Here is a 14464-nt window from a genome sequence, read left to right on the forward strand (position 1 = left end):
TGAATATGCGTGAGAGGAATTTACATGCAGTGGAAGCATTGCAAGCAAATCTCATGAATATTCTTTGCATTCTGAAAACCTGAAGGGCTGGGCCCCCAGGACACAGATTTGGGAACCACTGGGTTAGATCAGCAAGCTGAAAACCAAGGAACATTGGTTCAAATACTAATTTGTCTCTTGTTGACTTTGATGCAAGTCACTTAACCTCCTATTGCCTCAGGATCAAACATAGGTGTTCTTTTGCTAAAGCTTAGTGCTTAATGGACAGTACATTACATTACATTAGAGATTTCTATTCCGCCTGTGCCTTGCGGTTCTAAGCGGATTACAAAATTGGGTGAAAACTGGACATTTCCAGGGAGTTTACATATCAGGTATATAACATATACATATCAAGTTTACTTATCAATAGCAATACATACAAATTAGGAAGATTATTACATTGCGTCGAGGGAAGGAATATTCTGGTTACAGATGGAGGTTGCTTACATAGCGTTAAGGGAAGCAATATTCTGATCCCGGATAGAGGTTGTATTTTTAGGTTTCTGAATATGATTTTGGGGAAGGTTTGAAGAGTTTGGCTAGGGGATACTATAGGGGTGGTGTTTATGAAGGGGTATGCGTGTGCATGTAGGTTAGAATGATGGAAGATGTTTTTTGAATAGAAGAGTTTTGATTTCTTTTCGGAAAACTTTGATGTCTGTTGTTTTGGTCAGCAGTTTGGAGACGGTTGGGTCAATTTTCGCAGCCTGTGTCGCTAGAAAGTTGTCGTAAAGTTTCTTGCGTCGAGTACCATTGAGAGGTGGGTGTATGAATAGGCTTTGAGTTTTCCTTGTTCTGTGTGTGAGGTTGCGGTATAGACGGTTGTTAAGGTAACTTGGTGCATCTCCATGGGTTACTTTGAAAAGTAGACAGTAGAATTTGAATTGTGATCTTGCTTTTATCGGAAGCCAGTGAGAGTCTAAGTATGCATTAGTGATGTGGTCAAATTTGCTAAGAGAGTATATGAGTCTGAGGGCTGTGTTCTGAACGGCCTGAAGTTGTTTTATCATGTTGTTTGGGCATGATAAGTAGAGGCTGTTGCAGTAGTCTACAATGCTAAGCACCAGGGATTGAACAATGATTCTGTATTGATCTTTGTTGAAGAATTTTCTGATTTTTCTTAGGTTTCGCATGGTGAAGAAAGTTTTTTGGATGATTTTGTGGATTTGTGTCTGCATGGTACAGCGTCTGTCTAGTTGTATTCCCAGAATTTTGAGGGTGCTCTGTACTAGATACTTGATTGCGTTTACTTCCAGTTCTGTAAAGGATGGTAATTTTTCCTTCTCTAATAGTAGGAATTTAGTTTTGTCCACGTTTAGCTTCAACTTATGGTTGGTCAGTTTTCTACTGTTTTCTACTGTTACCAGTGTTGTTGTCAGGCGTTCTGTGGAGCTGGGGTCTTGAATATCGAATGGGAGGAGGATGGTTATGTCGTCCGCGTAACTGAATGAGGTTATATTTAGGGCATCTAGAGTTGTGCCTAAGGAAGCTATGAAGAGGTTGAAGAGTATGGGCAATAGTGGAGATCCTTGTGGTACTCCGCAGGGGTTAGACCATGAGTCGGATATAAGATCTTTGGACTTAACTCTGTATGTTCTTGTTTTAAGGAAACCTTGAAACCAATTATGAACTCTACCTGAAATTCCTATGGCGTCTAGTATCTGGAGTAGTATAGGGTGGTCAACTAAGTCGAAAGCTGCTGAAAGATCGAGTTGGATGATTAGCAGCTTGTTTCCTTTGCTGAGATGTTGTCGGGCAATATCTAGTAAGGATACCAGTAGTGTTTCTGTGTTTCAGTACACGTTTAATCCTGTTTTATACCCTTGTGCCTCATGGCATTCGGGATGTGCTAACGTCCGTTAAAATACACTAAACTTTTGTAAAAGGGCCCCTTAGCTTGTAAATTCTCTGGGAATGAGAGACTATGTACTGAACCTGAATGTAACTCACCTTGAGCTACAACTGAAAAAGGTATGAACTAAATACAATATCTCTTGCCTTGATTTACATTTCTATATTATTGGGATTAAAATTGATCTGGTGTAGCAAAATTGGCAAAGGATGGTGGCATCTTGTAGTCTAACCAGTTCAAGGCATGAGCTTTTCATGACCAGAGTCCAGTTTGTCAGATGCATCTGGTAAAGTGGACTTTGGTCCTTGAAAAAGTCTATAAAGTGCCACCTACCTCTTTTAATTTCATAAAAAATGCATTTGTTGGACCTGAACACTAAAATATTTTCCTGCTGTTGAGATGTCTTTATACTGTTCTTTTATAAACCCTTTGTTCAATTCATCCCAAATGGTCTTTCATACAAATATTGATATTGTAATTTCTCACATTTTCAATATGTTTGTCCAGCCTTTCTATTTTTTTGCTTATATAAATTCTCCATTTCCCTTCCAGCATTTGTTACAGACCTTTACTGTTTTTTTTGGGGGGGGGGTTTGTAATTCTTTATTTTGATGGGTCCAAAACCACAAGAGAAAGGGATAATAACAAATTCAGTACTAGAAAGCGTGCAAAATCGAAAAAAAAAAAAAGCACAAGTGGCGTGATGGACAGGGATTCTGATGAGCTTTGTTCAAATGACCCGACACGGCTCGTGTTTCGGCATGAATGAATGAGTCCCTTCTGTAGTGGATCTTGTCAGAATATTGCTCGGATCCCAACAGGACATTTTTATAAGAGATTTGAACGGTGAGAGTTTACTACTTTTTACATGCCCAAAGCAAGAAGGCACTACCGTATTTTCACACATATAACGCGTGCGTTATACACGATTTTACAAACCGTGCATAACCTTGCGCGTTATATGCGTGAGCGCGTTGTACAAATTTTTTTTTTACATAGTTTCCCCCCCGACGTCCGATTCACCCCCCCCCCCCCCGCAGGACCGCTCGCACCCCCACCCCGAAGGACCGCTCGCACCTCCACAGCCTCCCGACCCCCCCCCCATCATGTAGAAGCTCCTACCGGTGTCCTGCTGCTTCCTCTTGGCGGTCCCGGCCCTTCTGTGAGCCCTGCGCCTGCGCTGCTTCCTCTTCCAGCGGTCCCTCCCTTTATCTGACGATAGCATTGCTCCTGAAATTTTTGGAAAAAAAAAAAAAAGTAAAAACCTGATTAGAATGAAAAAATCTGTAAATAACATGGAAAACTAAACAAAACATGAACTTCTGACCTGCATATCTCTAGTAAAAGCAGTCTTTGGTCTGTTCTGTCCATCTCTGAATGACAATTCTTACTTAACAGTTATTGTATAACAGACTTCCTCCTGTCTTGCGATACTCAAGAAAGTGCTTTATTGTTGTGACTGCCTTTAATCCTTTGATATTAGGTAATGGGGAACAAAATGACATCATTGAACCTGGCTACAATATTTGGGCCAAACCTACTGCATAAGCAGAAGTCCTCTGATAAGGAGTTCTCTGTTCAGAGCTCAGCGCGAGCAGAAGAGAGCACAGTTATCATTGTAGTCGTCCAGAAGATGGTTGAAAACTATGAAACCCTTTTTATGGTAAGTGCACATATCTCACATTCAAGAATTATTTGAGAATCTGTAGTCACAAACAGTTAAGCCTAGGAGCCTAGGTATCTACTTAGGAGCCTAGATTCATAGGTGTCAGGCTACATATGTCTGACACTATGGCTTCCATCAGATATGTCAAAGGTTTAAACGCAGATGAGCAAGATCTAGAACCAGAGTTCAACATGGAGGGTTCCAGACTTGTGGTGGTAGAAGCGAGGGGACATATGTAGGAACCCTTACATCTAGGCATATTTTCCCTGGACACGAAATAAGAGAAATTTTGATAGAATAATTTAATTTGTCAAATCTTGAACTGGATTCTAGGCAAAATAGGTAACCAGTGTTGATCATCTAGAAAGGATAGAAGATGACCCATTTTTTGACCTTAGTGATATAACACACTTGCTATTATTAGCTTCATAGAAGTAAAGTGGATAGTCTGGCAATGCTGAACTTGTTTTATAGGACAGAGCCAGTGCTATGTATGTCCCTGATGTGGGAAGAACTAATTCAGAATCAGTTTGTACAGTGTTCAAATTAGAGAGAAGCGATTTGGAAGAGATGTACAAGTGAGACTGGGAAATGCTAAAAATATTCAGGCTGCCTGAAAGTTTTTGAGAGGAGGGCTTGCCTGCATAAGATTTGCATATCAGCCACAGCCCTGGAGACAGCTAAAAGCCATTTGATTGATTGATGACTCAAACATTTTTTTCATAGAGGAAGTTTAGTTGAGATGTGTAGGAAGAGATGGTGACTGAAACCCTGATTGCATTTTTTTTTTTTAAGGTGGTAAGAGAAAAGCAGGAATGTGAGTGTGCTGACAAATACCGATTCCTGAATAAAACATTAAGAACCTAAGAATAGCCATACTGGGTCAGACCAATGGTCCATCTAGCGCCAGGGGTGGGCAACTCTGGTCCTCAAGGGTCGGAATTCAGTCGGGTTTTCAGGATTTCCCCAATGAATATGCATGATATCTATTTACATGCACTGCTTTCAATGCATATTCACTGGGGAAACCCGACTGGATTCCGGCTCTCGAGGACTAGATTTGCCCATGAGCTGAGGAGTAATGGTAGAGCACTGGGCTTTCACATTCAAGGGTGCCCAGTTCAAATCCCACTGCTGCTCCTTGTGATCTTGGGCAAATTCCTTAACCCTCCATTGCCTCAGGTACAAAATTAGATTGGGGGCCCCCCAACACATAGAAAAAATAATTACAGAACAAAAATGTGGAAAATTGCTGGACTACGTATATAACTCTTGATGGAGACTGCCCCAACTTTGTTGGTTGGTTTGAGAATTTTTTAGCGGCCCCTGTATTCCGTAAAAGGCACTCTGCACAGAACATCCTTTATAGCAGGGGTGCCCACACTTTTTGGGCTTGTGAGCTACTTTTAAAATGACCAAGTCAAAATGATCTACCAACAATAAAATTTTAAAAACACAAAGCACACTGTACGCAGAGAAACTGTTAATTATCATTTCAAAGAGGTCAAGGCAGATGACTTTATGCAATGTCACCTCAGGAACAACTATACAAAAATAGACAAATATACCCCCTCCCTTTTTTACTACATAGTAACATAGTAACATACATAGTAACATAGTAGATGACGGCAGATAAAGACCTGAATGGTCCATCCAGTCTGCCCAACCTGATTCAATTTAAATTTTTTTATTTTTATTTTTTCTTCTTAGCTATTTCTGGGCAAGAATCTAAAGCTTTACCCGGTACTGTGCTTGGGTTCCAACTGCCGAAATCTCTGTTAAGACTTACTCCAGCCCATCTACACCCTCCCAGCCATTGAAGCCCTCCCCTCTACCAAACGGCCATACACAGACACAGACCGTGCAAGTCTGCCCAGTAACTGGCCTAGTTCAATATTTAATATTATTTTCTGATTCTAAATCTTCTGTGTTCATCCCATGCTTCTTTGAACTCAGTCACAGTTTTACTCTCCACCACCTCTCTCGGGAGCGCATTCCAGGCATCCACTACCCTCTCCGTAAAGTAGAATTTCCTAACATTGCCCCTGAATCTACCACCCCTCAACCTCAAATTATGTCCTCTGGTTTTACCATTTTCCTTTCTCTGGAAAATATTTAGTTCTACGTTAATACCCTTCAAGTATTTGAATGTCTGAATCATATCTCCCCTGTCTCTCCTTTCCTCTAGGGTATACATATTCAGGGTTTCCAGTCTCTCCTCATACGTCTTCTGGCGCAAGCCTCCTATCATTTTCGTCGCCCTCCTCTGGACCGCCTCAAGTCTTTTTATGTCTTTTGCCAGATACGGTCTCCAAAACTGAACACAATACTCCAAGTGGGGCCTCACCAATGACCTGTACAGGGGCATCAACACCTTCTTACTTCTACTGACTACGCCTCTCTTTATACAGCCCAGCATCCTTCTGGCAGCAGCCACTGCCTTGTCACACTGTTTTTTCGCCTTTAGATCTTCGGACACTATCACCCCAAGGTCCCTCTCCCCGTCCGTGCATATCAGCTTCTCTCCTCCCAGCATATACGGTTCCTTCCTATTATTAATCCCCAAATGCATTACTCTGCATTTCTTTGCATTGAATTTTAGTTGCCAGGCATTAGACCATTCCTCTAACTTTTGCAGATCCTTTTTCATATTTTCCATTCCCTCTTCGGTGTCTACTCTGTTACAAATCTTGGTATCATCTGCAAAAAGGCACACTTTTCCTTCTAACCCTTCAGCAATGTCACTCACAAACATATTGAACAGGATTGGCCCCAGCACCGAACCCTGAGGGACTCCACTAGTCACCTTTCCTTCCTTCGAGCGACTTCCATTAACCACCACCCTCTGGCGTCTGTCCAACAGCCAGTTTCTGACCCAGTTCACCACTTTGGGTCCTAACTTCAGCCCTTCAAGTTTGTTCAACAGCCTCCTATGAGGAACTGTATCAAAAGCTTTGCTGAAATCCAAGTAAATTACATCTAGCATATGTCCTCGATCCAGCTCTCTGGTCACCCAATCAAAAAATTCAATCAGGTTCGTTTGGCACGATTTACCTTTTGTAAAGCCATGTTGCCTTGGATCCTGTAACCCATTAGATAGTGGTTTTTAGCGCAGGGAGCTGTGCTGCTCTTAATGCTCATAGGCTCCCTGCGCTAAAAAACACTATTGCGGTTTAGTAAAAGGGGGCCATAGTGCAAAATATAGACAGCAGATATAAATTCTCAAAACGGATACATTTTGATCACTAAATTGAAAATAAAATCATTTTTCCTACCTTTGTTGTCTGGTGATTTCATGAGTCTCTGATTGCATCCAGTATTTCTTCCCTTCTTTCAGCCTGCTGTATGCTTCCAGACCTCATTCCCTCTGCCAACTTTTTCTTCCTCTCTCCCTGCCCCCTCCCCTTTCTTTCTTTCTTTTTCTGTCTCCCTGTCCCTCTTTCTTTCTGTCTGTCTTTCTCTCGCCATGCCCCCTTTCTTTCTGTCTTCCTTCTTTCTTTCTGTCTCCCTGCTCCCCGTTCTTTCTGTCTCCCTGCCTGCTCCCAAGCCACTGCCGTCGCCATCAGGGAACAGGCCTCCAAACCACCACTGCCCCAAGCTCTCCCTGCTTCCCCATACAGAAGCGTCGGACCGACCAGGTTTCCTCTCCCCAACGTCATTTCTGAAGTCGGAGAGGAAGTTCCAGACAAGCAATTGGCTGTCCCGGAATTTCCTCTCCGACGTCAGAATTGACGGGTGGGAGAAGTTGGTCGGCTCGGTGCCTCTGCTTTATAGAATAGGGCCCCTTTTATAAAGCCACGGTAGCGCTTCTCCCATTCAATTCCTATGGGTTTTGGTGCATTTGCCGTGGTAGAATCACTACTGTGGCTTTGTAAAAGCACCTAGCTTTGGGCGCCATTTACTGAAATCTGCCCCCCTATGACTAACTTTTGTAAAACTATGTCGTAGTCAGAATGGGTTTTAAGAAAATGTTGAAGACGCAATTGTTTTGTAAGTGCCTTTCTGAGTTGAGATTTTACATAATGTAAATACCTGCTAATGTATTATCTGATTAATGATCAAATTTTTATGGTTACAGTTTTTATAATTAGTTAAAATGTTTTTGTCCAACATTTATGACTGTGATTATGTAAACTGTATAGATAATATATAGTATATAAATTTTAAAAGAAATAGTGCTTCTTTTGATGGATGGATGGGTTATGCCACTGAGTCGGCCACCGACTCAATGACAACACGCTCAATGAGGAATCCAGCCTGTGATGTTTCATGGCGGAGTACAGGAGTGGTTTGCCGTTGCCTTCTCCTGTGTAATGTGTGGCTCCACTGTGTTGCTGCTGCCCATCATAGGGTCCCTCAGCCTTCAGCACCTGGTATTCCCAGGTGGTCTCCCATACAGGTACTAACCAGGCCTGCCTAATCCTGGTAAGAGGCCACTCAGGGCAGCCAAGTTGTAGGCTATTGTATGTATAAGTACCTGATATTGGTCATGTATTTCTTGTTGTTAAGAAATAGAAAGATTGAACATAAAAAGAACAGACCCCTACTTAGACACTTTGTAGGTGCTTATCTATAGGCACACCGTTACAGAATTATCCTCCAAATGTTATATGCCACCACACTATCTGCCTTCAGGGTTAGGGGGATGAGACCACACTGCCTTTCTGTGGTTACAATCAAAGCAGTTTACATACTATGCACAGGCACCTATTTTGTACCTGGGGCAATGGAGGGTCACACGGAGCTACAGTAGGGATCAAACCTGGTTCCCCTGGTGTTCTGGCCACTGCATTAACCATTAGGCTACTCCTCCACCCCCGCCTTCTGAATTCTCCTGATCTGTACCAATCTATAAACATTTTGACTTTTTAGACCTTGTGCATAATTCTTATCAACTTATGTCACACGTGTTCTGCTAAAGGCATTTTAACCAGAGCATTATACAAAACCCAGAGTATGTTTTTAAATTGATTTTTACATGAACATATGCTATGAATTTGATTCCGTACTTCTTCATAGATGCTTGTTTTCTGGATATCCTGGTGTTTAGCCATTTGACACTGTGCTCTGAGGGTTGTAAATTATAAAACTCTGCTTTACCCGTACTTTGTGTCTGAAGCCAGTATTCTTTTCCACAACAAGGCCACAGCAATTATGAAATCAAATCCTGGTTAGCAACACTGAGCTTTGCTAAGATTTCATTACTGCAGTGAATGAGCTAATATTTCCCAAAACAAGAAGATTGCTTATTCAGATGTCATGCTCTGACTAAATAAAAGCAACAGAAACCAAAATGTGAAAAGCATAAACAGCCAGCAATCCTAGTAGAAAACATGGTGGATGATTTTAAAAATAGTAGATCATAGATTTCATAATACCAACTAGAGAACCTTATATTTAGTAAATTTGAATGCTAATCAATGTAAAACAAATTCAGAAATAGGCAAAACATTGTTCTTACCCATAATCCTCTTGGAACTGGAACAGAAGCATGGAATCATTTAAGTGGCCTGGAAGCCATGCTTTGCTTGGGGCCCTGCTCCTGTTCTCCTTGTCGAGAGAACAAGTCTCCCCTGACCCAAAAAGAGGGGGGAGGGGAAAGTTCAACGAGGCAACCTAAGAAATTTATTTAGGTGAATGGGAAACCCTCAGTCTCACAGCCTGCAGTGGGGAGCTAGCCCTTAATGCACCAGCTGTCACAGTCATACACCCAGAAGGGTGTTATCTGTCAAACATCCCCAGGCTGACCCAAGTGAAACTTAAATGTGAATTGACTAGTGCACAAACCAGTGTGCTAAAAGTGAAATATTTAAATAAATAAACAAAACAAAAAAGTAGTTAGGCTGTCTCTGCCCCTCACCCAAGGGTACAGCAGCGTCCAAAATCATCCAAGCCAGCGTAATCACAAGCTGATCATGAAATTAAAGATGTACTTAGCTTCTCCGTAGGAATCTAGAGTAGATAAATGTGTAGCCAGCATAAATTGAACCCGTCCAGCAGGGCTCCTTTTCGAGGGAAAACCCCCCTTCCTCAGGAACCAGCTCTGCTAGCACTGAACACTCTCAAAAGGGCAGCAAGCGTGGTCAGGCAAGTTGAAAATTCTTAACTTGGGCAAAATTAACAAGCTGGAAATGACATGCTAAAAGCATTGCACTGGCATTGCCAAATGCTTGGGTAGATGGGGGGAGGGGGGCGAATAATGGAATTATATGGGTAGTAATGGGCTGCAGTGTGAGTTCAGAGAGGTGCTCTCTTTGCACATTGTTATTGTACTGTTACTACTGTTTTGTAAATTATCTCTGGTTTTGATTTTACCTAAAGGAAATAATTAACATAACACATTTATTTATTTTAATTTCTTATATACCGCTTCTATTCAAAGCTGTTTACTTTCAGGTACTCTAAATATTTCTCCATATCTGTCCCACTGGGCTCAAAATCTAACTACTGTACTTGGGGCCATGGCGTGTTTAAGTGACTTGCCTAGGGTCACAAGGAGCGGCGTGGGGAAGCAATATAAACATCTTTGCACTTTTATTTACTAGACTTTCAGAGCTATGTGTAATCGCACATTAATCCTGCACAAGTTTACATCAGAAATGAATCAAAACTTCACCTCCAGGAACACCTCCACCTCCAGGAATGATATGCATCTATGTGTGATCTTGAGGGTGCATGCCCTTGTTCACATGTAGTATGTTGTGTGGTTCTATAAGAGCATGCTTTACATGTGCAAAATGTTGACTTGAAATACTCTCAAAATATATTAATTTGGTGACACGTAAAACTGGCTGCGTTTTCGACTGCGGATTGATGGGAACTTTGCTTATGCTTCAGTTCATTGACCTTTCTCTAGTTTTCTTCACCGCTGCCTCTTATTTCTAATGATGTACCTAGGTTGGTTGCTGCCTAGGAAAGAGCACCCCCTCCTCCAGGCAGTAGAGGGGAGGGAGATGTGTGAAGGGGGCTGTGGTCCACATGGATGTGACTGTTGGCATTGAACATAAGAATTGCCGCTGCTGGGCTAGACCAGTGGTCCATCGTGCCCAGCAGTCCGCTCACGCGGCGTCCCTCTGGTCAAAAACCAGAGCCCTAACTGAGACTAGCCCTACCTGCGTACGTTCTGGTTCAGCAGGAACTTGTCTAACTTCATCTTGAATCCCTGTAGGGTGTTTTCCCCTAAGACAGATTCCGGAAGAGCGCTCCAGTTTTCTACCACTCTCTGGGTGAAGAAGAACTTCCTTATGTTCTTATAGAATCTATCCCCTTTCAATTTTAGAGTGCCCTTTCATTCTCCCTACCTTGGAGAGAGTGAACAACCTGTCCTTATCTACTAAGTCTATTCCCTTCAGTATCTTGAATGTTTCGATCATGTCCCCTCTTAATCTCCTCTGTTTGAGGGAGAAGAGGCCCAGTTTCTCTAATCTTTCGCTGTACGGCAACTCTTCCAGCCCCTTAACCATCTTAGTCGCTCTTCTATGGACCCTTTCGAGTAATACCGTGTCCTTCTTCAAGTACGGCATCCAGTGCTGGATGCAGTACTCCAGGTGAGGGCGCACCATGGCCCAGTACAGCGGCATGATAACCTTCTCCAATCTGTTCGTGATCCCCTTTTTTATCATTCCTAGCATTCTGTTTGCCCTTTTCACCGCCACTGCACATTGCGTGGACGGCTTCATCATCTGGTTCCTTGCCATCAGAGGGGGCAGTGATTGGTGGAGCCAACAACCACACACGTATGGATTGCAGCCTCGCGACTGCTTCACACATCTCCTACATGCATACACACTGCCTGCACCTGGGGTGGAAGGTCTACACCACCCTGCACTTGGCACACTAGAGTTGCCTTCATTTCTGCAGGCTGGGTTTGGAACTTCTACCTGCTCTCTCTCACTTAGCAGCTTCCCTTCTGGCCTTGTTATGTGTAGCCCTTTTTTGCACCAGTGCTACTTCCTGGTTCCTCCCTGCACATCATTCATATAATTTGAAGCCCTGGCTGCTGGCTGATCATCCAACAGGCAGGGTTGCTCGAGTGAAATCTGCCTAAAAATTACAGACCGATGACACCTTATAGACTAACTGATCTCTTGAGGAATGAGATTTTGAGAGTAGGAGTCACTTTGTCAGGCACATGTGACATGTTTCAAATTGGAAATGGCACAGAATGAAACAAAGTGTTAGGAGTGTTCATTGTCAGGCTACATACGTGAATGGCCTTATATGTTTCTGTCTTTTGAAAGGTTCCACCTGATCTGCAAAATGAAGTGCTAATCAGCTTGCTGGAGACCGACCCAGATGTAGTTGACTATTTGTTGAGAAGGAAAGCTTCCCAGTCATCGTAAGTACACTACAGCTGGGTTTTTTTCACGATTGCTTATTATTCTACCTGTCCATTTGGCCTGGTGAAAAGGTTTGATTTTTCCATGTTTCATTATTTGTGTGTATGGTTTTAGGGTTTGTGCAGTTTCACCATAGAGCAGGAATTCCCAAACATGTTCTGAGGAATTCCAGCCAGCCAATCATGTATCAACAAATTTTGAGTGCTTTGTGTGACTGCCTGTTTTTTACCACGGGTTTTACTGGCTGAGCAATGCAGAAATGGTTTCAACACAGGTGTTAACTTGCATGGACAATATTAAAATGCATGTTAATGCAGTCATTAAGAATTCCACAGCCATGCAAAAAATAAAAAGTTTCTGATGCATGTTGTGGGTGGGAAATGGTTTGCCAGGTTCAGGGCAGTGTAAAAAGATTGGTTCAGAGAAGCAGATGTATAACAGCACCCCTTCTCTCACTCCAACCTGACCACCCTTCTCTGAATTGCTTTTTGCAGTAGCCATCCTCCTGACCCAACCCTACTTCCCATAATACTAAAACTAAAATGACCAGAATAGTCTAGTTGACTCCTTTCCCTCAATATCAAAAACAAATTTGCTTCCCTCCACTTAAAAAAAAAAAAAAAAAAATCCCCCCCACCCCGTCCCTACTGCCGCTTAAAAAAAAAATATCCATAGTACTCAAGCATGCCTCCCATTCACCTCTTGCCTAGGCCCCCCAACCTCATACCTTAAGAGGCAGAAGCAATGCTGACTTGCTGTTGCCTTCATCACCATCATCTACAAAATGGCAGCACGCTGCCCTGCATGGTGCAACTTTATATGGTTATTTAACCTTGCATGGTGTATTGTGCTGCCATTTTGCAGATGACATCACTGGAAACAGGAGTGAGCGGGCATCATTCTTGCTTCATTTAAAGCACGGGGCCCCAGGAGCCGAGGCAGCACCAGACTACAGGGTTTTTTTTCAGGGGGTGGGGCAGGAGATGGGTTAGTCATATGGGAGGAAGGGGTTCTGCTAGATACTTTTCTTTTTTTAGGGGGTGGGGTTCAGAAATAGGTATCAGGTTGGGTGGAGGTTTGTCAGGGTTGGAGGGTCAGGAGGGGGTAGCACAGATGCCTTACCATGCTTGTGTGTGTGTTTTTAAAAGTTACCCTTTAGGCGCTGGTGGGAAATGCAGAATTTAACAATGAGCTATGGATTACTGCCAGGATTTTAATGTGACAGTAATTTGCATGTTCATTGATTTATATTATGTCATGGTATTTTATAGTACTAATGTCACAATAAAGTTTAGGCTTTCTGTGTGGGCCCCCTAAAAGTCTGCAAATATCCATATTGTTATAGTGTAGTTCAACTGAAAACTCACTAGCCCTGAAAACCAACTACAGACCGATAGCAAGCATCCCCTTATTCACCAAGCTGCTCGAAGGACTGGTCAACTTAGAGCAGTGGTCTCAAACTCCGCGGCCCGCAAGGTACTGTTTTGAGACCCTCAGTATGTTTATCATAATCACAAAAGTAAAATAAAAGTTTCTTGATCATATGTCTCTTTAGCTATAAATGACAATATTATTATCAAGACTTAGCCAAAAGGAAAGATTTATAAACTATAAAGAGTTTTACCTCATTTCTTTAATAAGATATTAACTATTTTTTTCTGAGGCCCTCCAAGTACCTACAAATCCAAAATGCGGCCCTGCAGAGGGTTTGAGTTTGAGACCATTGACTTAGAGCTAGTGGACTATCTAGACAAATTTAACATACTCAATGAACACCAATCAGGATTCAGAAAGGGTTATAGCATGGAGACAGTCCTAGCCTCGATCCTTAATCACCTATAGAAATAGACGGCAGATAAGGGCCACGGCCCATCAAGTCTGCCCACCCCAAAGACTCTCCCCTACCTTTCTCTGTGAATAGATCTCACATGTCTATCCCATCTGGCCTTAAAATCAGGCACACTGCTGGCCTCAATAACCTGAAGTGGAAGACTATTCCAGCGATCAACCACCCTTTCAGTGAAAAAGAATTTCCTGGTGTCCCCGTGCAGTTTCCCGTCCCTGATTTTCCACGGATGCCCCCTTGTTGCCGCGGGACCCTTGAAAAAGAAGATATCTTCTTCCACCTCGATGCGGCCTGTGAGATACTTGAATGTCTCGATCATGTCACCCCTCTCTCTGCGTTCCTCGAGTGAGTATAGCTGTAATCTATCCAGCAGTTCCTCGTATGGGAGATCCTTGAGTCCCGAGACCATCCGGGTGGCCATTCTCTGGACCGACTCAAGTCTCAGAACATCCTTACGGTAATGCGGCCTCCATAATTGCACACAGTACTCCAGGTGGGGCCTCACCAAGGATCTATACAATAGCATAATGACTTCAGGCTTACGGCTGACGACTTCAGGCTTACGGCTTATTCAGCAAAGGTACAAGTACTCTGATCTTACAACTAGACTTCAGCAGCGCTTTTGATCTTGTTGATCATGAAATAATGCTACGCTGCCTAGATGAAATAGGAATTACAGGAAGAGTAAGGAACTGGATACAGGGTTTCCTAACAAAGAG

General features: G+C 42.7%; 1 protein-coding gene across 5 annotated transcripts in view; it reads left to right on the top strand.

Moving 5' to 3' along the window:
• ARHGAP6 (Rho GTPase activating protein 6) overlaps window positions 1–14464 on the top strand; it is an 825592-nt gene that overhangs the window by 789670 nt on the left and 21458 nt on the right. For all 5 annotated transcript variants that reach the window (XM_033947958.1, XM_033947959.1, XM_033947960.1 and 2 more), the window contains exons 9-10: window positions 3378–3557; window positions 11801–11898. In XM_033947958.1, coding sequence (XP_033803849.1) covers window positions 3378–3557; window positions 11801–11898 — 278 coding nt within the window. The remainder of the gene's footprint in view (window positions 1–3377; window positions 3558–11800; window positions 11899–14464) is intronic.

The sequence above is a fragment of the Geotrypetes seraphini genome, chromosome 6, assembly GCF_902459505.1.
Source record: "Geotrypetes seraphini chromosome 6, aGeoSer1.1, whole genome shotgun sequence".
In the NCBI taxonomy this organism is placed as follows: domain Eukaryota; kingdom Metazoa; phylum Chordata; class Amphibia; order Gymnophiona; family Dermophiidae; genus Geotrypetes; species Geotrypetes seraphini.